Here is a 23,958-nt window from a genome sequence, read left to right as displayed (position 1 = left end):
CAACATGAGAGTCAACAAATGCTTGCTTTATGCAGCCATTTAACACAAAAGGATGACCCTCATGCATTGCAAATTTGCATCAAATTCAAAACAGAGTGATGCACAAAATTAAATTAAATAATAATTTAAAACAATGAATAAAGTGTGCATGAAATAATAGGGGAAAGAAAACGTTAGGAACTTGTTACATTCACCCACACAAGGGCTGAGTAATCACACACCCCCCCTCTCTCACACACACACTCTCCCAGCTCTTTCTCTCTTGCCCCTTCCTCATCTCTCTCACCCCCCTCTCTCTCTCTATATCTCACACACACACTTCAGAAACAAACCATAGAGCATAGAATGAGAGCATCAAAATACACCTGAGTGAAGTCTAGTAAAAACAATTTTTTTTTTTTTTTTTTTAATACCGCGTTAACTTTGACAGCCTTAAGTATTATCACATCTGCCCTGACTTGATGACATGCTCTTGATGTGTTTTCACACATCCCTGCACATATTTGGATATACGTTACTTATTGGCTCTTTACTGATATGGGAATATCAGTAGCCTAATCCATTCAGTGTCTGTATATGTGACGTATTATCTGCTACATAATGCTCTCGCGCATTACTGTTACTTTAAGTAGCCACCTGTACACTTTCAATTAGATTATTCATGCATTTCTGTATAAATACATTTACGATGTTGTGATTTTATTTATGGCATGTCATTTTTATCATTCATGTTCTTGTTTACCTTTTTCCATATTTCTGCCATATGAATTGGCATGTGCTGCATCTTGATGACAATGTATAGTTTGAGCTGTAGATAGAAGGACATAAAACATGACAAAACATGATGCTGAACATGACATTTGAGGCTGTAAAAAGTTTCTTTACATATGTAATATTTGTAAACACTGGAAGCAGACCTTTCATTTTGAGTAGTGGTCGTTTTGCTGAGAAAGTTACAAAAAGCTCATTCTCCATCGACCAATCAAAACCTTCCAGGACGTAATTGTATGTGCATATAAGCCAACGTTTAGGTTATTTTCTTTTTTTTTATCCACTTTTTCTCCTTATTTTCCATTTCCCCTCCCCTGTCTTGAACGTTGCTCGACTATGCCCCCCACTGGCCGGTTGTAGGGAGGATAGAAGCCTTGCATCACGTGTCCCCTCCGGTACACGAGGAGGCAGCCTGTCACATCTTTTCACCACAAATTCTGCTGGAAACCCCATATAAAATATTTGTGTTCAAAGTTAGCAAGAAGTATTGGTATACTGGGCAAGACTAGATATATCCTGAATCAGAAAACTCTATATACATTATATTGCACACTCATTGTACCATATCTATCATATTGTGTTGAAATCTGGGGAAATACTTATAAAAGCAACTTACAAAAGATATGCACACTGCAAAAAAGAGGCATACGGATAGGATAGTACATCATGGTAGATATTTATATCACACAAATAGTCTGTTTGTAAGGAGTCAAACATTAAAATTCATGGACTTAATCAAATTCAAATCTGCACAAATTATGTTTCTGGCAATAAAAAACAAATTACCAAGCAACATTAAAAAAAAATTCACGGCTAGAGAGTGTTTATAATTTTAGAGGGACATTAGCTTTAAAGCAACCTACGGTATGTACAACTCTTAAAAGTATGTGCATTGCAGTTTGTGGGGTATCACTCTGGAATGGTCTGGATGCGAATATAAAATTAAGCAAAAATATCAATACATTTAAAGGTAGCTATAAACAAGCATTATGGACACAGAGAGAGGAGCTTGAGCAGTAATGTGACCAGGCCCGGACTGGCCATCGGGAGCACCGGGAGTTTTCCCGGTGGCCTGGCCTGCACAGATAAAAAAAATATATAAAAAAAAAAAAAAAAAAAAAAAAATTATTATACTTTTTTTATTTATTTTTGCCAGGCGATTGTTTCTAGTTGTGGTGGCGGCGCGGCGCGATAGTTAGATAACCTAGATGGGTGGGGAACAACCAGGATTTCACTGTCTGCCACAGAGTTGGAGAACTATCTGACTCTCTCTCTCACGGGCCGGCGGATCACACACACACAATGGAGCCGTGCTGCCGCTTGTGATTGGTGGAGGCAGGACCAGGCGATACAACTGATTGACAGCGGAGGCGGCGAATGGAATGGCAGACGGCACTCAGATGCAGAATAACAGCCAGGCAATGAGCCAGGTAGTGAGGGACTCGGGAGAGATACAGTAGAGCGAAAGTCAATTAACGTTGATGTCAAGATGGACAGTGGAAGAAAGAGAAAGGGTGGAGGAGAGAGGGATAAAACAAAGAAAAAGAAAGGCCCTTACAGGAGAGAGTGGTTAACTGTATTATAATAGTAAATAGAAAAATATGTTGTGCTCTTGCTTTTTTTTCTTTTTGAAGGTGGAGAGAGTAGCATTGCTAGTGCCACAACAGTTTTATTTGAGGTCCATAACAGTACATTGTACTAAGCAATTGTTGGCTCATTAGTTTGTGATTCACATGCACTAAAATTCACCAGTGTGCAGGAAATTAAGTCTTTGTAACAAAAAATGTCCTGGTGGGGGACCCCCAGACCCCCGCTTAAAAAGTGGCCTGACTGGGGCTATATTTCGCACTATATCTCCCGGTATGAATTATTTCCCCAGTCCGGCCCTGAATGTGACTGCCTATTATTTTTTCTCATTTGGATATATAAAAAAAACTGTACTTTTTTATTAAGGAAGGGGCAGGGCTTGATAAGTTGTCTTACTTCCCCCTGTTCCTTCTCGAACACTTATTGTATGGAAATAGTCTGACTATTTACCTTTTTGTTTTTTAAACTTGTTTTATGTTCGAGACAAATAAAAATCAAATCAAATCAAAACTGCCAGCGCGGGGGGGGGGGTTCCAGTAGCTCACCGCGTACCTCGAACGCTATTTCGGCGTCGGGGACAACCGTGCGCGTCACGGATCTGGGGTAGCGAGTTCGACTCCCGGACAAGCCGTACTTTCTCAGAGTGTCTTTCCCCCCATCTATACCCCCATTCAACCTGTTTCTGTCGGTCATACTTGACCAGAAAAAGCGATAAACGCGAAAAGAACCAGCTGACTGGTCAAAGTTAAAAAAAAATAAAATAAAAATGCCAGCTCACTGCCACCTCGCTCAACTCTCATTGGTGAGGTGTAACGCGTGGGAGGCTCACACTACCCTCGCCACTTCCTGTCTCTGCTGTGCAGGCGTCCCCCAACCGACCTGTAGGGGTCGCTGTCCACAACGTCCAAATCACCACCCATCGACTTCCACCCGCTGGCTCTGCCAATTGAGCCAGTATGACGGCCGGCCCAAGCCGGAGGCAATGCTGACACCCGGATTCGATACCGGAGTCTCTTGCATTGGTGACGAGTGCAATCTCCGCTGCGCCACCCAGCCCCACGTTTAGATTATTTTCTTTAATTAAATGTTTTGTATATAAAATTGGAATAAATCAGATTGTGCCATTACAACTTGCTGCATGACCCAAAACCAAAGATGGTATTCCTGAAATATGTTTTTAATTTACAAAACCGAAAAAAGTTTTATGTACATGTAGGAATTCAAATAAAAAAACAAAGCATTGAAATGAGATCAGTCATTAGCTTGAGGCAGCAGCACATATCTATTCTGTACAGTCACTACATGGACATACAAATAAAAAGGCCAAACACTCAATAATCTTAATTCTTTAATAGTCACAGTTGAAGCACATGATATAAAATAATATTTAAATTGATAGTTTAAGGGAGAAAATTAAAAGAAAATTGCACAGTACAACACACACGCACACATAGTGTACACACGTATGCACACACACATACACAAACACTCATCTATTTCTACTCACTATAAGCATGCTCCCCAATAGTAGAAACCATACATTTAAAAAATTAAAACAATATCAAAAATAAAAAGGGAGTAAAGTGCATGTTGGACAGACCTCCCAGTGCAGCAGATACTACAGATGATATCTGTGGGGAGAAACTGCACTCGCTAGTCCCAGGCACACCTTTAATGTGTACAAAAGAGACAAAAGATCCGTTCAAAATGTACACATCCACGTTGGGAGACATTGTGCTACAGTTACACTCACACACATGGGCATGAGCAAACGGATAAAAACAGCTAAAATATCTTATGTCATGTTGCGCCTCGAGTGTTAAAATCTTGTTTTTTTTCTTAAAAGACAAGTTCAGAATAGCAAACCGACATAGAAACAATATCGGATAAATGTTGAAACTGTTGCTTCCCTCGAATTCCCTTGATTGGAGAATCAAGAAAAGAGGGCAGGGTTTGAGATAAGTCAATCAAATTCAAAGAAGTGAACTATTCTCTCCCCATTGGCTGATTTTCTCCATTCGTTTTTCAAGAAACATTTTATTTTAACTCAATACAAGGCTTAACTACTAGTCAAGCTGGATGTTTTTCGTATTTTTTTGCAGCATACTGAAACACATACAGATCCTAAAATGATAACACACACTCACAATATAGACCTTTTGGACAGTGAGAAAAATATATACAACCTCAGCAGAAGAAACGTCAGAAAATACATGCATGCTGGTTTCAACTCCCAATTGACCTATATCAAGCCTGCCCTCTTCTCTTGATCCTCCAATCACAACTGTGGTTCAGAGGGAAGTAACAGTTGTGATTGGAGGATTATGAAAAGAGGGCGGGCTTGATATAGGTCAATTAATCCCACCCACCTGTCCCACACATACATACAGTACACAGTCTGACAGACGTAAAATCTCCAGTTTGAGTGTCATCAGAACTATCATAGATTTGAGTGAGATGTGCTTATTTCAGTTGATTAACCCTTTCACTGCCACACGACAGAAGGTTAACCCTTTACTATCACACAACCGACGGTGTTAACCGGCTGTCGTGTGGCAGTGAAAGTGTAAACCTTCTGTGTATTGTCGCAGTGAAAGGGTTAACCGTTTGGTAGTGCGGCAGTGAAAGGGTTAAATTGAATTGTGAAGTTGAGTTTGAGTTGTGTGATGGCCTTTTGATAACATTCCAGGAATCCGTGTGGCCCGTTGTCGTGCCTGCTGATCGGATTTGGTTCAGGCCAGCTGAGGTATTGCGCAGTCAACAGACAAGAATACAAGATTCAAATGAAATAAGAAATAAAAACTCTGCCCCTTTGCATTTCACATCTCTTTTGGTAAAAATGTACTCCAATCACAGAACCGACTTGCCGAGATCACCACCTGCGTCGAGACTCAACTCTCCACATGGCCCTGGAGCTTGAGCTGCTCTATAGACGATGAATGTGAAAACTGAGTTTATGGAAACAAACAGTTTTTGAGTTTCTACACCCGGATGCACTTTCCTTATATCCAGAAACCCCCTCTTGATGCTCCAACAGTCACCGTCACCCTGTTGCACACAGACAACCTCCTAATCTGATGCACAGTGCATAATAAACAGGGTTTCTAGTACTACACAAGATGCTTCACAATGGACCATAGTCACACGGTGGCCATTTTGCTGTTATGTCATCATGCTCAGGATGGGATTGACCAAGTCAATCTTTTCAGTGGGAATCGAACCCCTAAACCTGGCAGCGCTAGCGCCTTGAGCTACACCGTCCCCACTCCTGAGCTCAACAACACCAACAGCTTGGAGATTTATCTAACCACAACCTGCAAAGAAGACCGTTGTTATATTCTAATGGATAGTGGAGCAATGCAGCCGCCACAATGAATGAATGAATTCATTCATTTCCATAGCTTTTCTAGTATCATATCACAAAGCTCTTTACAATGTCATAACAGCACCAAGCGCTCCTACTGAGCTACGCAGGACCAGCGTGTGCGCCAGACTCCTCTACCCGCGCAGGGAGAGAAGAAAGCGGTGCTTGAATTTAACAACCGCTGTGCACCAAATGTGGAAAATGTACTTCTTCTACTAACCCCTTTGGCTAATGGTCCACGATAGGCTGTTGCCATCATTTTCATGGAAGCCTATTATGGTAGCACATGGAAAACGTAGCATAAAGCTATTTAGTATAATAATATTCAGACAATCCCAAAGCCTGATATACATTAATTTCACATCAACAAGACACAGAAATGAGAAAATGTGTGACATTTTCCAATGGATCCTCTATAGAGCAGCTCAAACCTGTGTGTACCTGATGACGTCACACGCTGGGAGTTTTAACCATCAGCTTTCTGACTTTGGGAGAGTTGTTCATGTCCACAAATATTGGTTAGATGGTTCTATCTAGACTATAGGAACAACATGAAATCGGGTGGTGTTCCCCCCTTTCCTTAACACTTTGAGTGCCACGGACTCTTTTTGTCGTTAGTTCATGCCGCCAGTTGAATGGCAGCAACGCTATATAGCGGTTGTTTGTCGTATTTTTTTTTATTAGCGATTTTGATTGATCAATCGAGCCGACTCTCTCTGAGCTCCATTGGGAAAATACCGCCCCCTATCGTCTCTCCCTGTGGTACTGCACCCCATTGGATTAGACTGATGGGGGGGGGGTTCCAGTTTCCTCATTTTACTTTTCCGTCAAGCCAACTGAAGGATCGAAGTGATTGCCGAGCCGCAAAACAACGTGGAATACATATTTACAGTATCCAGCGCTGAATCAATAAATGTGATCGATATTTGGAATGGCGATCAGGAATTGGAATAATCTTTTTGGAGAACATCTGATCTGAGGTAAGAAATTTATTTGACCAGTCTTGGGGTAATCGGATCTGTTTTCACCTATATATCAGCGTTTGCCCCATGTGTGTGTGTGTGCTGATCAGGAAATGAGAGAATATATTTTTGAGCCCGCTTCTCTAGCGTGCATAAGTACACATATACTATCGATAATCTAGCCTTTATTTGAAAACGATTCATAAATAGGCCGAAAAATGACAACGTTTTTTGTGTGTTCCAGAATATTCCAGTAAATGCCGTTTATCACGGAATCTATATATTTTCCTGAAACTTTCAAGAAAACGAGGGCTTTTCAAAATGCTATCAAACGGAAATTAACAGATTAAAAAACAATCCGTTTCGACAATGTTGACTGCAAACAAGTCATTGATAAGCGACGGGCAGATTAGACACATAGCCATAATTTAAGACATAGATTATGCGTTTTTTAGAGCGCTATCATTGAAGTGGGTGGTGGCATTCAACGATAAATAGTGCACGCTGGCAATCAAAGTGTTAAGAGGAGAATGTATCCTTGGTCCAAAAATACAGAACTTATCCTTTAAGGCAAGAGGCAAAGAACGGTTCTGCCTAAATTCAGCATATACACGTATTCTCCACCTCCATCTATCACTCACAGTTGTACTCGAGCGTGCCCATGCACAAATGCACACGGCACGCACACACACGCACACACACACACACACAGAGTGAGGGCTACATGGTGTGGTAGAGAGTGCTGATGGTCCTTTTCTTCAGTTTCCTCAGTGGGTGTGTCCTTCCATACTGCTGCCTTGTCGTCATGGAAACCATCCCAGGCGACTGTAAAGAGGTTTGGCCAGAGTCGGGGAGTGTCCCCCTCGGCTGGCTCTGATTGGATGCCGGACAGAGTTCTGACGGGGCGCTCCTCTCCGCGCCGACCCCTGGAGCGTCGTGCTGTCTGGCCGAGGAGGGAGAGCCGTGGACCCGCTGCTTCTTGGACTCGTCGGTGGGCGCGTGCGGCTCCGCGGCGGAGGAGGAGGGGGCCGGAGAGGCGCGTCTCAGCTCCCACTCCAGGTCGTCAGCCAGCAGCTCCAGGCAGCCCAGCTTGGCCAGGGAGGCCGAGCGCTTCATGAGGGAGGGCGGCGTGAGCCCCGCCTGCCGGATCCTCGCCTGGACGCCCCGGCTCCCCTTCCGCCCGGCACCGGGAGGACCCCGGCCCCAGATCTGGTCCGCGCGCGTGGTCCTCAGGGGCCCTCCCGAGCTCACCTGGTGCAAGAAGGCCCCCAGCTCGCACAGAGTCTCCCACGTCTCGTTCATGACAACGTCGTCGTTGCTGCGGCACCAGTCCGTGCTCGACTCGCGCTCCGTCACGCCCTCCAAACACAGGAAGTCGATGGAGGACAGAGGCGTGAAAGAGGAACCAACAGACGGGCGAAAAAGGGAAGAGTAGCTGCTGGGGGAGGAGGTAGAGACAGTAGTAGGTTGGAGTTTGTGCGTTTTTGTTGTTGTTGTTGTTGTTGTTGTTGTTGTTGTTGTTGTGCTTCTGTCTTCACAAAAAAGTCCTCTTGCATCGGCTACATCTCTTCTTTCTTCTTCCATTGGACTACACCTCCCATGGCCTTCCTCGTCTGCTTCTTCTTCCACTTCCTGCACAGTGCTGACACCAGACCCCTGCAGGCAAAGCGCTGCATCCCGGGGGTGGGAGTTTGTCTCCAGGCGAAGGCCGGAGGAGACTGGGGGGGAGTCGCCTCTGGACTGAGGGAGGAAGGGGGAGCGCCGCTGACCGCAGGAAGAGCTAAGTGAGAGGGAGGGGGGAGACGGGGAGGAGGACGGGGAATCGCTCTCTTGTTTCATCCGCTGCTCCAGCTGCCGTGTGACGCGCCGCACGGAACCTCTCGTCCAATCGCTAGAGAGAGGCGTGGGGATCCCCCCCTCCTCCTCCTCCTCCTCCTCCACTTTGTTCTTCGCTTCCTCTTTTTCACCCTCTGCCTCCTCCTGTGATAAAACAGCCCGCTCCTCTATTTCCTTTGACCTCCGCAGGTCCTTGTTCTGGGGGCCCTGAGGCCCTGATTGGCTGAGAGAGTCAGGCTGAGGCCCTGATTGGCTGAGAGGGTCAGGTTGAGGGACCACTGTAGGCAATGTGGACTTGAGTCCTGTGACCTGCACAGGGACTACAATGTCCTAAAAGGGAGAGAGGAGATTCCGTATTAAAAGGTAGTTCAGAATGACACACCTGCCTGTTGAGACAGATGGCCATGTATGTGTAGCAGCCTACTGTAGCCAATGGCCAGACATGTTTAACTGTCACTGATACTAACAATGTAGGCGTCGGCTACAAGATGTGTAGCGCAACTAAAAGTATTTTGAAACCAGGAAATAGCTATTTAAAGTGGTGGTTTAAAACAAGGTTTTAGCCATAACAATCAATCTTTGTTATGTTAATTTCAGATAAATCTGTATTACTGCTTTATGACCACAGAGAAGTGAGAGCTTCTACAGTATATTGCATGGCAAAACTATTGTAGTTTATCTTACTTTTTGGCAGTTTTATTAACACATTTTCTGTATTAACAATACATTGCTTTTAAAAACGAGGCAATATTTGTTCAATCAAAATCAAACCGAATGCCTGGGGCACCAATCAAATCCAAGTAAATACCATTCAGAGGTCACAGACGCTTGTAGCCTTACATCTTAGTGCCACCAGGTGGCACTCGTGTGTTTAAGACCACCTTTAGGGACCAATCTAAATGCTTAGACCTTTGTCACTGCAATACATTTCAAAATATGAAACACGATTTGGAGTACTTCATTATCACATGATCAGACAGTAGCCTTACCTTTCCAATATCATCTTCCTCCTTTCTTCCTTCACCAGCAGAGTCCTCCTCAGGCAGTGGTTGCTGGTCCTTATCAGGACCCTTAGGCTGGGGCACCTGCTGCAGTGCCGACGTGGAAATGCAGTGAGCCTTCTCGTCTTGGGTCAAGCCCTGGAACTTCTCCCTGGCACTGAAGAAGTTGATGTGGTCCGTGCTGAGGTTTACCGTTGCCTTGAGGTCTTGAGGACTGGCACTGGGGTGGCTGAGAGCATCACTGGGGTGGCTGAGAGCATCACTGGGGTGGCTGAGAGCATCACTGGGGTGGCTGAGAGCATCACTGGGGTGGCTGACAGCATCACTGGGGTGGCTGAGAGCATCACTGCGGTGGCTGACAGCATCACTGGGGTGGCTGAGAGTATCACTGCGGTGGCTGAGAGTATCACTAGCGGATGGTGGCTGGGCTTCTAAAGAGTCCAAAGACAGCCCGGATAATCGCTGGTCACAGTCTAGTTTCTCGTCAGGCACTGGTGTGGACAGGCCTTGGGGTCCTGCTGTATGTGTGCTTGGTGTTGAAGTCTTCAGGGACTCAGGCACTGACGGGGGGGGCAACTCCTGTGGCTGGTGGGTGGGTTGAACCACGGTTGGCTCTTCTCGTTCGACAGCCTCGCCTGTGTCGGGCGGAGTCGGGGACGGGGCCGGGGAGAGGGGGAGGTGGTGGAGCGACGCAGGCGGGTGGGGTCGGCCCACCGACACGCTCTCCGCTACGGTCACCGCGGCGCAGACGTCAGGCTTCCGAGCCTCCACGGTGGCGGCCCTCGGCTGGGGGAGGGGGGGCGAGGAGGAAGTATCTTCGTCAGAGTGACATACCCCGTTGGAGAGAGGGGGAGACGGGGGAGCTACGGACCCGGTCAGGGGGTCGGGATAAGGGGCGTCCGGCCGGCCGACCTCCTCCGGGCCGGCGGCAGAGAGAGAGGGAGTCCCCAGTAAGAGGCTCCGGTCTTCAGCCGACCCCGACTGGGCCGACTTCCCACCGCCGGAGGACCAGACGGGCCGATCCGCCTTGATGCCGGTATCAGGCAGGCTGGTGGAATGTGACACTTTGCCGCGGCTGCCGGGAGTCCCCAGTGGTTGCAGCAGGTCCTGGAGGGAAGGAGCGACGGTGTTGCTGGCCTGGTTCCGGGGATCAGAGCGGCCCAAGGTGTGCGGCTGGGCGGGGGGTTTGGAGAGGGGCTCGTGATGCTCCGAGAGGTCGCTGTCCGAGTGAGAACGCCACAGCTTATTATGTCTCTGCTTACTGCAGGGGGAGAAGGAAGAGAGAACACAAAACTTTAGATAAGCATTTGTGCATAAAATGTGTATAATGGCTTGAGAAATTAAAGTCTCATGAACCCTAAGATATATGGGATAAGTCTGTGTGCGTGTGTGTGTGTGTGTGTGTACCTGGCCAGGAGTATTCCCTGGTATTCTTCCAGCTGTCTCATGAAGGATGGGTTGGGCTTGGTGACGGCACGGCGGTCCTTGACAAAATCGAAGGCCCTCTCCAGGTCCCAGCCGTACTCCTTCATAGCGTAGGCGATCACTGTGGACGCAGAGCGACTCACGCCCATCTTACAGTGGACCAGACACTTGGCCCCTGCTTTCCTGCGATAGAAGACACAGAGGAGCATAATTGAACACACCTGGATTCTAACCCACATCCCGCCGCACAGTCAACGGGGAAATGCCCCCTGGCCAAGTGAGACACTGGGCTTACTAAGGCAGAGGAGAGATGAGACGAGACGAGACGAGACGAGACGAGACGAAAAACCCATATGTGACTTACTTGGCTCTGGAGATGAACTTGTAGGTGTCATTCCAGTAGGCCAGCAGATCAGTGGCCTCCTCGTCATAAACACGGATGTTGTGGTACTCAAACAGCCCGGGGAAGAAGTTATCTATCTCCCTCGTTACATTCAGGATGTACTGAACCCTGTGTGAGAGCAATGGATGGAGAGGAGGAATGGGAGAACGAGTGGGGGGTGAGATGACAATAATATAGTGAATATTTAACCTCAAGTTTGGATAGTATAATGTATACTATATGTACAATTTGTATGCATATATTTACATGAATGTGTCCTCTTACCCGCTATTCTGCAGTTCCTCTAGATTGGATGCATTCCACTCAGATCCCTGGCGGGAACAAACACAGTCCTCAGACTAAGTTCTATTACAGTTCAAATCCTTCAACAGAGCCTTTCATAGTATCCTAATCTCCTGGCAGGGAAAGACTCAATATGTAATGCGCTCTCAAGCTAAGAGGCAGAGTACCTTGAAATGAGAGGAAATTTAACCACTCCCCTACTATCCGATAGATTAGGCAGTGTGCCCAGACGCAGATAAATCCAAATCCTACAATAATTTCAATATACCTTTTATAAGTCATCAAAAGTCTCTCGCACACCTGAGTAAATACTCAACGACAGGTGTGTTGGTGGAGTAACAAGGTACTTAGAGGAGTCAGGAACACCCACACATTGTCTTCACCTGCTCAATAAAGTATTTTTAATTATATACAACTGTTCAGTCTATGTTATGCCTGAAGAAGCACATAGAACGAAACGTTAGCGTGTGGGTGTTCCTGACTCATCTAAATCAATATATTTTAATAGAAAATTGTAATAAATATATTATTGAATCATCTTTTTTCTTACTGATCTCAAACGGTTTTTCACAGTTAATTTAGGAAAGTCACCTGTGGAGTACCCCAGGGATCTGTGATAGGTCCAAAACGGAGGGTTGTGTATATAACCTAGTTTTATGAGTTAAATTGTGCGCTCAGCACCTGTTCTGCACTGTACTTCACTTCGTGCACGAGCACTGAATAAAAAATTCCACCATGTACCTTTACATCCCAACATCCGTCTGACCACACCCCCTTCCGCTTACCTTCATAAGCAAGTGTGTGGTCACCTACTCGCCTCCTTCCCAAACTTTCACCACAAGGCGAGATCAAGGGCCGCAGCGGCGTCCAGGTGCTGAGCGCACCATTTAACTCATAGAACTAGGTTATATACATAACCCTCCGTTCTATGACGTTAATGGATTGCTCAGCACCTGTTCTGCAACAGGGGCTGAGCGGGAGCCATAGCCCGACCAATGTACCCCGCTGAGGCCCCCCACAACCATCAGACTGGGGAGGACCGAGCCCCCCCGACCCTCCCTAATGGAGGATACCCCCCCTATTGGAGGTTCACAGGAGGGTGACGGATCCGATCGTGCGAAGAGGCTTGACCCCACGACTACACACACGCACAACATGCCACCCGGGAACGAACGAGGGAACAACCCCATTACTGCCCCCAAAATCACGGGGTCAAGAGCAAACCCAACCCCGTGGCAAGGCCGTAGCAGCGGAGCGCGAAGGAAGACCCAGACCCACTGAAGGGACTGGGTCCCCTGGAAAAAGGGGGCCCGGAGAAGTCAATGACGCCAGGCATCAAGACCCCACCAGGTGGTCACTTAGTGACACCGCCCCCCACATTGCCAGCGTATTCGGACAAGGCCCCTCCAAGAGCGGGCCCTTACCCCCCAATAGCACACCGCCCGGCATACTGACCCTGTAGAACAGGCAGTCAGCATGGCCGTAGGCACTCAAAAGGTTAACCAACGGAAGCAGGCAGCGTACCGGGGAAACCAGGCAACAGGCTGTAACCTGAGCCTGGAGCACTGCGGACGAGACAGGCGCCAAAGGAGTCAGCTGGAAAACAGCCCTCCCGGCGGAAGGGGCGGACGCTGGCGTTGTTGATCACCTCCATCAAAAAAAAACCCACCCAGAGGGGTCGAGGCAGAGAAGGCTGACACGATTGGCAGACGTCATGAACGTGCAGGGGCACACTCAACCGGGTAACCCGGGAGTTGACACTGCTCCAACACACCAGGGAATCAACCACCCTGTCGTTACCAGATGCGGTGGTTGTTCCTATAACCCCTCAAGAAAAAAAGGGTTATCCCAGGTCTACGGTATCAACAAAACTTTACTTCGGTTACCAGAGGAGGTCCAGAAGACCACCCCAACAGCCCCCTCTCCGCCATGCGTGAGAAAGGTGCGTAAAAGAAAACCAGCCCCTCATGATAGTGCCAGGTACAAAGTACCCAACAAGGGTCTCTATAACGCCTAACCTTGTGACGCCCCGGGCCGACCCAGCCTTTTTCCCCCCTGGAAAAAAGCCCAAGTCCCTCAGGGTACCAGAACACCAGATCTGCATCCCCGGCGGACAAACGGGTTAACTGACCTGGACCAGCGTGACCAGAACCAGTCCCGTGCCCTAACCACGCCGACATCAGCGTTTCCGTTAGCCGGTAATTACCGGTATTTGACCGGCAAAATCTGATATTTAATCTCTCCGGTCTTAATGTCCGGTGAAAATAATTCCCTGAGTCTAAGCACAATTTGATTATTTGAATTGTATTAAAATAGGCTAAAATTAAATAGCCTATGCGATGAACAAAACGATCATTACATTTGTTTCCTCGTTGCTTCTAATAATGACAACGACGTTGTCAGCGAGAGCTTAGTGCTGGGTGTGCGAACTTTTGTGAAGCTGCAGAGCCGGAGCAGCAGCAGCACAATGCAGTATTCCAGCAGTACTCCAATTCAGCCATTTTCAGCCAATGTTGAGAATCAGCTGCTCTGCAGCGCCATACTCTTTGCAAATAAGTCGTTGCGAGGTGGAGAGAGTCGTCACGCAAACCACGATAATGTTGCCGTCTCTCTGCTTTCTCAGTTCTTCGCTTGATATAATTAATACAAATGTCCAATATAACGGAATTCGTTAGCTCATAAAAATGTGATTATAACAGACTGCTGTTTAGTGTCGGACCGACTGCCCACATACGCGGTCTATTTTATTTCAAGTCAGCAGCAGCACGGAGTATCGAGGGACTTATTTTATTTGGAATATATTAATGACTGTATACGCAAAAGTAGCCTAGTTTTAAGTAATAATATTATAAATCTACATGCCTTGAGGATGACATTCTTTATATAGCCTGCCTATCAATTGTTTTAAAGCTCAATAAACTATGACCGGAACTAATCTCATTTGTCCGGTAGATTGAAATCTTGCAGGTCACGGAGACCGGCAACAATTTTTTCTAACGGAAACCCTGGCCGACATGCCTACTCCAGGAGAAGGGGCAGATATGCGTGTTGATCTAAAACATGAAAAGAGGGCACCACCCAGACGGGCCAGTGTGAACCGCACTCGGTGGCCCACCCCAAGGGCGTGAGACCCCTCTACATATGTTCAGATCCATTCCGTTATCATCCCCCAGATATGAACGAGAATCCATCAAGAACCAATAACAGGTTGTCGGAAGAGGAAAAAACCTCCATCCCAGTTGCTTTATAAAAACGCTGTTTTAACCACAAGCAACCAAGGCGTACTAGCTACCCGCATGATCCTTAACAGAACACCCCGAGCTAGCACTAAGCGTGCATCGGGACACAACCACATCAATGAACAGGCTATTTAGACCTTTCAGTGAATCCCCAAGGCGCCCAGGGGAAACGACAAGAGGGGTGTGGTGCTTCCTATACTCCAACTCTTTTTATTAAAAAGAAGGAAGCACCAACAGACATGAATCCCATTTACACAGCCGAGGGTAAAAACTGTTTACATTTTTACATCCAGTCACCCCTATCACAGAGGAGTTCAGACCGAAATTCCCCAGAGAGCCTTCCCACGTGAGTCGTAGAATGAAAAAGCCATGGTAACTACGAGTCATGTGACGAACTGACTCAAGTTACACATAAAATCGAGCGTAGTGGACCCGTAAGTCCTACGCTCTATCCCGACACTTTGACACAACAGATCGTACGTAAAGATCTAACTCACGAAGCCATCATCATAGCAACGTGCGTAGTGACGTATGCCATGATGGGGGGAAACCCAACACTCAACGCCTGCTTTTAATAGGAGCAGAGTCAGGGCAACCCTTCCCCCCCCCCCCTCCCTGCCAAGGCGCCTAACGGCTTGGCCCCGACTGGCCTAACAGGAGATGAGAAAAAAAAACCTGACCAATCAGAAGAGGGAAGGAGGGGTTTATTCGGCACCCCCTCACAAACCCTTCCCCCTACACACAATAACAACTGTAGCATATGAAACCTTTGGTAGAATGCTAATGAAATAGCGCAAGCTAATACAATGCACGCTACCCACAGATAACTGTGAACAGGGTTTACAACAAAACCAAGTCGCGTGTGTGTGTGAATCCTACACCCGCATTCCATGTTGTACATAGAAAAACACTGATAGAGAGAGCGAACGGCTGGGCCGTGGAACGTGTGTATACGAGCATTACTGCAACTAACACAACAGTGTTGTAGCTCAACATTACTTCTTGTGTAAGCAACAGACCATACAACTAGCCTCTACCTGCATGTGGAGTGTCAGGCCGAGGTAGAAACCTTTCTATAACCGAGTGTAGGCTGCAGACCTTGCTTAAGCTCATAACACGAACACAACCCTTCTATCAATGTATACTAGTGAAGATTCACACTTTGCAATCTCATCATATGTTTGTGAAGAAACACACAGTTTGTTAACAAAAAATACAGTCCCCCTTTAGAGGGGACTTTTTATTTTCGAACAAAATTCAAAATTATATGAGAGGCCGGGGAGGGGATTAACAGAGGGGACCACAGGGAAAAAAAGTCACTGGGCCTAGCGGCGCCTGCCGCCTCGAGCCGCTCGGGATTTGCCACCCCGGGAAGCCCCGGAGGGACGGTAGACAATCTGTGGCTGGTCACGGCGATCCCTACCGTCTCCTCCAGGCGCAGATCGGCCGGCTGCAGCAGCGGCGCCTTCTCTCCTCCTGGCCTTCTTCGAAGGGCCAGCAGTGGCGGTGGTAGCAGTAGCAGCCACGGCGGAGGAAGCTCGACGACGTGGTAGCCGTCTGACTCCACCGGCGATGTCGGGAGGGGGAAAATGGGGTTGGAGCACGGAGCGCTCCTCTGCCATTTCTCTGCACGTTGAGGTCATCAATTGCAGGGCCGTCCCGAACAGTCCAGCATCGGAGAGGGGTGCCGTCAGAAGAGGACTTATTTTCTTCTCCGGTACACGGGCCTGCTCCAGCCAAAGGTGGCGCTGGTTCAGAGTCGCCAGGGCGCGCATTTTCCCAGCGGCTATGGCCTGCAGCTGAGTCAGATGCAGGATAGCTCCTGCCGCCTGGGTGAGCTGGTCATGTTGTTCATCACTCAGCTCCATGCCGCCCGTCAATACCCCGGACACGAATCTTGCCAGCTGTGCGATGTTAGACGCAGCAGCCAGAGATTGTGTTCCGGCGATAAATGACTGGTCGCTCCAGTAAGCCAACCGCCTCGCCGATTTCCCTTGAGGAACCGGCTTGCATAATGGCTCCCACACCACCTCCGGACAGAGGAGCGCGGCCATCGGCCTATCAAGCCGTGGCACGCCCTCTCTCATACCGTCGACCAAACCCGCCACCCGCGTAACTTGTACGTAGGCGGGGGTGAGGCCCATGATGTGGGATACCACCTGGCCCCGACGAACATAGGCCCCCATTGAGGGGAAAAATGGGTAGACAACGTCCACCCCTCTCACCAGGCGACGTTGCCAGAGATGACCTATTAGATCATCAGGGACAGGAACAGGCAGTGGCTGCGGCAGCGGCACGCCGTTTGCAGCGGCCGCCACCGCCATAAGCTCGGGAAACAAAGCCTGCAGTTCCCCCTGCAGACTTTCCTCCACCGAGCCCGCATCCCTCACATGCAGCAGGCTTCGACTGGTCAAGGAGCCACATTCCGATGTGGCTGATAGTAGGGCATCCTGCCGACAAGTCCGAGGGTCTTCCCCGACATCTTCAAACAAGGCGCCCCAAGGAGACATTTCACCCCCCTCCAGTGTTACCTGGACGGGCGGGATACATGTCTCCACCGGGCCTTCAAATAAGAACCCGTCTGCCTCTACCATGTAATCCTCTGTTTCCATCGGGCAGGTAGAGACCGACGCATCCTCACTGGGCTCCAGCAATTCACCAAACCCAGGCCGTTCGCGTCTGCAAGCCACCATCTTGCGACGGGAACGAGCAGACGCAAAAAGTTTGCGTCTCAAATCCCCCGGAACCAAAGGAACCGGCCACTCAACAGCGGACGATTCCCCGGAAGCAGAGGAACCAGAGCCACGACCAGACCATCGCAGAGGCGACGGCACCGGTGCACCAGCTTCTTGGAGAGGCAAACTACCCATCGGACGCCTACCGGGCGTGGCTGTCAACCACGAGAGAGGCAACAGCCCCACACCAGAACGCACGACGGAGGCGGAAATGGAGAACCGCTGGTGGAGAGTGGCTCTGTGACTCTCCGAAGTAGACATTATGACTTAGATTTTTCTATCGAATATTTATGAGAAGAAAAAAAATAAGCACAATGTAAACACGTCTCAACTTTCTTCAGCTAACAACCTCGTCAAGTGGGGATCTACCGAAGGCACTTCCTTGTGGTGAAAGTGAAGAAGGAGGCGAGTAGGTGACCACACACCTGCTTATGAAGGTAAGCGGAAGGGGGTGTGGTCAGACGGATGTTGGGATGTAAAGGTACATGGTGGAATTTTTTATTCAGTGCTCGTGCACGAAGTGAAGTACAGTGCAGAACAGGTGCTGAGCAATCCATTAACGTCATAGAACTGTTTATACTTTATATTAATGATATTTGCAATGTTGCTGAACTGTTAAAGTTTGTTATTTTTGCAGATGATACAAATGTATATTGCTCAAGAAGTAATTTAAAGGAACTTCTGTTTGATATTGAAAGTGAGCTGGAAATTCTCAAAACTTGGTTTGATGTTAAAATATTCTCTCTCAATATTAAGAAAACTACATTTATAGAATAGAATAGAAATACTTTATTCATCCCCGAGGGAAATTTGGCAAATTATGGTTTTTGGAAATCGAAAAGAAATAAAGGGGGATATCGAGTAAAAAAATATGTGATGCGAGTTTCTGAGATAAAATTTCTAGGGGTAGTTATCAGAAATTAACATGGAAACAACATGTTAACGATATTCAAGGGAAAATGTCTAAGTCAGTAGAAATCCTGTATAAATGTAAGGATATATTAAACTATAAGGCATTGTACATAATTTACTGCTCACTTATACTTCCTTACGTATCTTACTGTGTGGAAGTATGGGGGTCGACATTTAAAAATACTGTAAATCCGATGGTCTTAATGCAAAAGCGGGCCATTCGGAGCCTTTATAAGGCTGGTTACTATGACCACACTATGACTATGTCCACTGTTTATAAAGTCTCATGTTATGAAATTTAATAATTTGGTTTATTATAGAATTATGCAAATAATGTACAGAGCTAAAGGTTTTTTTCAATACATGAAAGAAAATATGATTTGAGAGTAGGGATGTCCGATATTATCGGCCTACCAATATTATCGGCCGATATCGGCATTAAAATGTGATATCGGAAAATATCGGTATCGGTTTAAAAAAAAGAAAAAAAAGATTTACATTTCTATAACCTTTATTTACCCAGGCAAGCAAGTAAGAACAAATTCTGATTTTATTTATTGTCAAAAGTATGCATAATGTTGTGTTAATTCCACAACAAGAGATATGTAATGTTAATTACCTGAAATTATTCCATTTTGGGGGGGGGGGGGACCCTGCATATATCGGTATCGGTTGATATCGGTTGATATCGGTATCGGAAATTAAGAGTTGGACAATATCGGTATATTGGTATCGGTAAAAAAGCCAATATCGAGCATCCCTATTTGAGAGACATTTGTAAATGTACTGTTCAAAAAGCTAAGAAAGGGATTAAAAATAGTTGTATTTCTATTGTTGGGGTTAACTTGTGCTTCTCTCTCGTTCCAACACATTTCATCGTACCAGTGGCCTTGTGTTAACAACATACATATGACCAATAAAATAAAATGTGACCTTGAACTTGGACCTACCAGGTAGAGGTGCTCAAAGATCTCAGTGGGACTGTCCATCTGACCCAGGATCACAATCATCTCGTTGTCGATGAACTCCTTGAACTCGCGCAGGTTGCAGGTCATGTGCATCTCCAGCTCTGTTCGGATCTACGAGACGCACACGGACATGCAGATGAAATGAAAAACGGGTGTATGTTATCTTGTGTATGTATGTTGTTGGACCCCAGGAAGACTAGCTGCCGCTTAGGCGTCAGCTAATGGGGATCCGTTTAAATAAACAAATAAACAAAAAAACACACCTCAAATATCCATGCCAATATACACTAGGGATAGACAGATGAGAGATTGTTGGCTCCGATATGGATTTGGATATTTGAGAGGTTAAATTGGGATGCGATGAGCTACACACACACTCACCTCTTTGCTGGTGATGTTCTCAAGGTCCTTCTGCATCATGATCTCCCGCAGGCAAGCTTTTATCTGTCGCTCTGTCCGCGCTCTTTCTGTAGGTCTGCAGATGATACACCACAGAATTAGATGATGAGTAGTGAGACAATGCCTTGCTATTTGCATATGTACTGGGTCTTCTGGATGACTGGCTACATTGAGGTTTAAAAGCAATTTTACGTTCAATCGAAATTGTGTCTACTAGTATAAGACGATAAATGGCCTACTGGTACTATAATCTTAACAGACCAATTACTAGACCAACTAATGTTTTCAGCAAACAAAAAGCCCCACGCAAATAACGGCTGTGCTCGTCAGAAGTCAGGCAATCAGAAACCCAGATTTCAAGCTGTTGTTTTCATCGTTTCTTTCCAGTATGTAAGTTTCATAGGCTAATAAATTTTTTTAAGGTATTAATATATGGTGCTCACTTGTAAGTTAAAGGGTAAGTTCAGATTTTTTGGACCTCTAGCCCCATTTAGCCACTTAGCAGTGATGTTAATGGGCAGAGTCCTTTCTTAGCACAATCCATGCTGATCTTCATACTGGACACCCACAGCTCTGGCTGGTTAGCCACAACATGTATGTAAAGTAATGGGGGCCACGCTTCACTCTGTACAACCCCTGGAATAAACGCTGAAACCTACTCCACAGTGCACACGAAGTAAAGAAGTTTGTTTTTAGAGTATGATCAAGTGCTTTTTACAGTGGCCCCATTAACATATGCCGTATGTATATTTCTCTCCCACCCGCCCACCCCCTCCAAATGTACAGTCTCCTCCCCACCGTATGTACCGGTATATTCTCTCCCCACTGTATATATATTTCTCTCCCACCCGCCCACCCCCTCCTAATGTACAGTCCCCTCCCCATCATATGTATATACTCTGTCAGGATCTATGGGTAACAGTACTGTATATTTGAATATCGTATATGTCACAAATGTAACAGTACTAAATACGTGTATGTCATAAATGTCACTATGAATTGAAAATGGGGGACCCTGATGTAAACAAGACAAACGTCTTTCTCTGGTCTGCATCCCCTTAACAATTGTGTGTATTGAGCCGTACTGTATTGTAACCATTCTGCAATCTGTTAAATAAAGTTTTCATTCATTCATTCATTCAACATCACATTTGTTTTGTGGGCTAACTAAGGAGTAACTGGGTATCCAGGAAGAAGCGTGGCATGGACTCTACTCTACATTATATCAATGAGTAGGAAACGGGGCTAGGGGTCCAACATTCTTAACAGACCCTTAAAATTATGTGATTAGTTTTTGCAAAACTGACATATGTGACCAATAGAGGGGCAGATCTGTTGATAAGGTAATGTTTGAATGCAGTGACAAAACTCACACGTCGGAGAAGAGGACGGGCGAGTCTGCGCGGTGCGACTGGACGTCCTGCATGGCGTTCCATTCATTGATCCGGTTCTGGTCCGAGGACACCCGGCTCTGGTAGTAGCTGACCCAGGTGAGGAACAGGCTGCCAGGGAAGTAGTTATGGCAACGGGCCACATCACACGCTTTATGAAGGGACTGGAGCGCTGACCTGGTGTGAGAGAGAGAGAGAGAGAGAGAGTTAGAGAAATAATTAAGATATAGTCATGATGAAAAGGCCAAAAGTTGTCAACAAGGCAAACAAAGAAAGTTAAAAAGGAAACAGTAATTTGAGGATTAGTCTTTATTAGGGACGTCCCATATTATCGGCCTACCGATATTATCGGCCGATATTGGCATTAAAATGTAATATCGGAAATGATCGGAAACATTATTCTTAACTTTTTTTGTTTACATTTATTTGACCTTTATTTACCCAGGCAAGCAAGTAAGAACAAATTCTTATTTTATTTATGGTCAAAAATATGCATAATGTTGTGTTAATTCCACGACAAGAGATATGTAATGTTAATTACCTGAAATTATTCAGTTTTTTGGGGGGGGGAAACCCCGCATATATCGGTTGATATCGGTATCGGAAATTAAGAGTTGGACAATATCGGTATATCGGATATCGGTAAAAAAGCCAATATCGAACATCCCTAGTCTTTATCATACAAGGACACCACAGGTTCAGGATCATCATGGGAGAGGAAACAAACTGCAGACACGCTGGCGAGGAGCAGGAACAAAAAGATACTTCAGCTAATAGTTAAGAAAAAGAACTTGATTTGAAGGCAAACCATGGAAGAAATGGAACTCACCACATAGCCTGTACCGACACGGGCTTGAACACGTGGACTGTGTTATCAGTTGACACACTGAAACCCCTGGGAGAAGAGAGAGAGAAGAGAGAAGAGAGAAGAGAGAAGAGAGAGAGAGAGAGAGAGAGAGAGAGAGAGAGAGAGAGAGAGAGAGAGAGAGAGAGAGAGAGAGAGAGAGGTCAAAGGAGCGAGGGAAGTTACCAGGCCTCTGCCTTTTACACTCGTCTATACTAGTGGTAACCAAACCTCTTCTGGTCAAGGACCTCCATATTGTTATACTGTACATGATGCCACAGACCTCATATGAGAGGATTGGGATATGATTTAGAGCAGGGGTCTCAAACTTGCGGCCTGCGGGGCAATTGCGGCCCGCTGGATGATATTTTGCGGCCCCCTACTTGACATCAAAGTTTAGTGTTAGTGTTGCCGAGTCGTTGTGCGAGTTGGATGTTTTATTTATTTTATCACTTGTAGGCTACCATAGCGCATGCTCATGACAGCAACGTTATGTTAGTGACTTGGTTGAAACGTGATTCCAGAGTGATACCAAGTTGAAGGAAAATATATCCAGTGCGTATGGCAGGCATTCTCGAAATTCTCCACTGTCTCCTCTGCAAGCGGTGCTCTGCCTGTCTGTGTCTGTCTGTCTGTCTACTCTGGTCCAATCACATTCAGCATCCTGTCAGCGTTCCCCCCCCCCCACCCACAGTCTGCGAATCAGAGCAGAGTAGGGCGGGTCTTCACGGAACGAGTCAGAGCGAGAGTTGACAGCGCATCTACAGGTAGTCTAATCTGCGTGTACTGTAGCTAGTAACCTCATTCCCAGTTTTACAGTATCTCCGTGAGATAAATGTAGCTAGTAGCCTAGTTTCGCCAGCAGGCAGTTAGTAGAAAAATATGGCATGCTCATGCTGAATGGACTGAAAAATATGCGTTCATCCTCCCAGCACCAAACCAATGTGCCTAATATGCCAAGAAGTAGCTCTTGTGAAGAGTGGCAATTTGAAACGCCACTACGAAACAAAACAGTTATTTTGATGCAGCCTTTCCTCCAAATTCAGTGCTAAGAACCACAAAAATAAATGGAATGAAATCATCATATCAAGCTGCAAGCAGAATTATTGTTAAAGCTATGTCACAACGAGAAAAAGCAAGTCCTCACTCAGTGGCATGGGTGTTGGCTAAACACAAGAAGCCATTCTCTGATGCATACATAATAAAATAATGTATGACTGAAGTGATGGAGACCATGTTTGAAGGCAAACAAAAGCAAATCCTCAGATAACACAGCAACCAGAATAACTGAAATACTGGCTGATGATTTGATTAAACAGCTTTGTGATACAATAAAAAAAAATGCACAGTGCATTTCCATAGCTGTGGATGAGTCCACTGACACCACTGAGAATGCTCAGTTGCTGGTGTTTGTGAGGTTTTAGTGAGTTTGTCAGAAGATTGGATCAGTTGTACTTTTTTTTTGAATACTTTGAACCCTTTTTTTGTGGAATATTTGATGCAGCCCAGCCTCACCCAGACTCTACCTCCAGCCCAGCGGCCCCCAGGTAAATTGAGTTTGAGACCCCTGATATAGAGATAGCAGTACAGTGAGAGTAGAGTGAAACCTATAATCAGAATAGTCATTCCTATAGTTATGTGTCTGTATATGTGCGCATAATGATTAGGGCACATGATGTGTGTGTGTGAGACACAACATTTCCGTTTGCATTTTGGGTGGGAACACAGGGTGGAAAGGAATCCCAACCTGAGCATGACATAAGATCACAATGTCCACTGTGTGAATATGGTAAATTATCTTGTGATGTGTTCATTTGTAGTTAAAGGGGAATTCCACTC

The 23,958-nt window shown here is 46.2% G+C and overlaps 1 protein-coding gene across 1 annotated transcript in view; it reads right to left on the bottom strand.

The window, feature by feature from the left end:
* Positions 1-3,693: 3,693 nt before the first annotated feature.
* ssh2b (slingshot protein phosphatase 2b) overlaps positions 3,694-23,958 on the bottom strand; it is a 52,060-nt gene continuing 31,795 nt past the window's right edge. The window contains exons 7-15 of the mRNA XM_084320748.1: positions 22,105-22,170; positions 21,258-21,452; positions 19,867-19,960; positions 19,468-19,596; positions 11,614-11,660; positions 11,311-11,457; positions 10,929-11,129; positions 9,510-10,782; positions 3,694-8,850 (exon numbers count right to left, since the gene is read on the bottom strand). Coding sequence (XP_084176874.1) covers positions 7,405-8,850; positions 9,510-10,782; positions 10,929-11,129; positions 11,311-11,457; positions 11,614-11,660; positions 19,468-19,596; positions 19,867-19,960; positions 21,258-21,452; positions 22,105-22,170 — 3,598 coding nt within the window. The 3' untranslated portion in view covers positions 3,694-7,404. The remainder of the gene's footprint in view (positions 8,851-9,509; positions 10,783-10,928; positions 11,130-11,310; positions 11,458-11,613; positions 11,661-19,467; positions 19,597-19,866; positions 19,961-21,257; positions 21,453-22,104; positions 22,171-23,958) is intronic.

The sequence above is a fragment of the Notolepis coatsorum genome (assembly GCF_963971535.1).
Source record: "Notolepis coatsorum genome assembly, chromosome: 8".
In the NCBI taxonomy this organism is placed as follows: domain Eukaryota; kingdom Metazoa; phylum Chordata; class Actinopteri; order Aulopiformes; family Paralepididae; genus Notolepis; species Notolepis coatsorum.
This window is presented reverse-complemented; position numbering and strand designations above follow the sequence as displayed.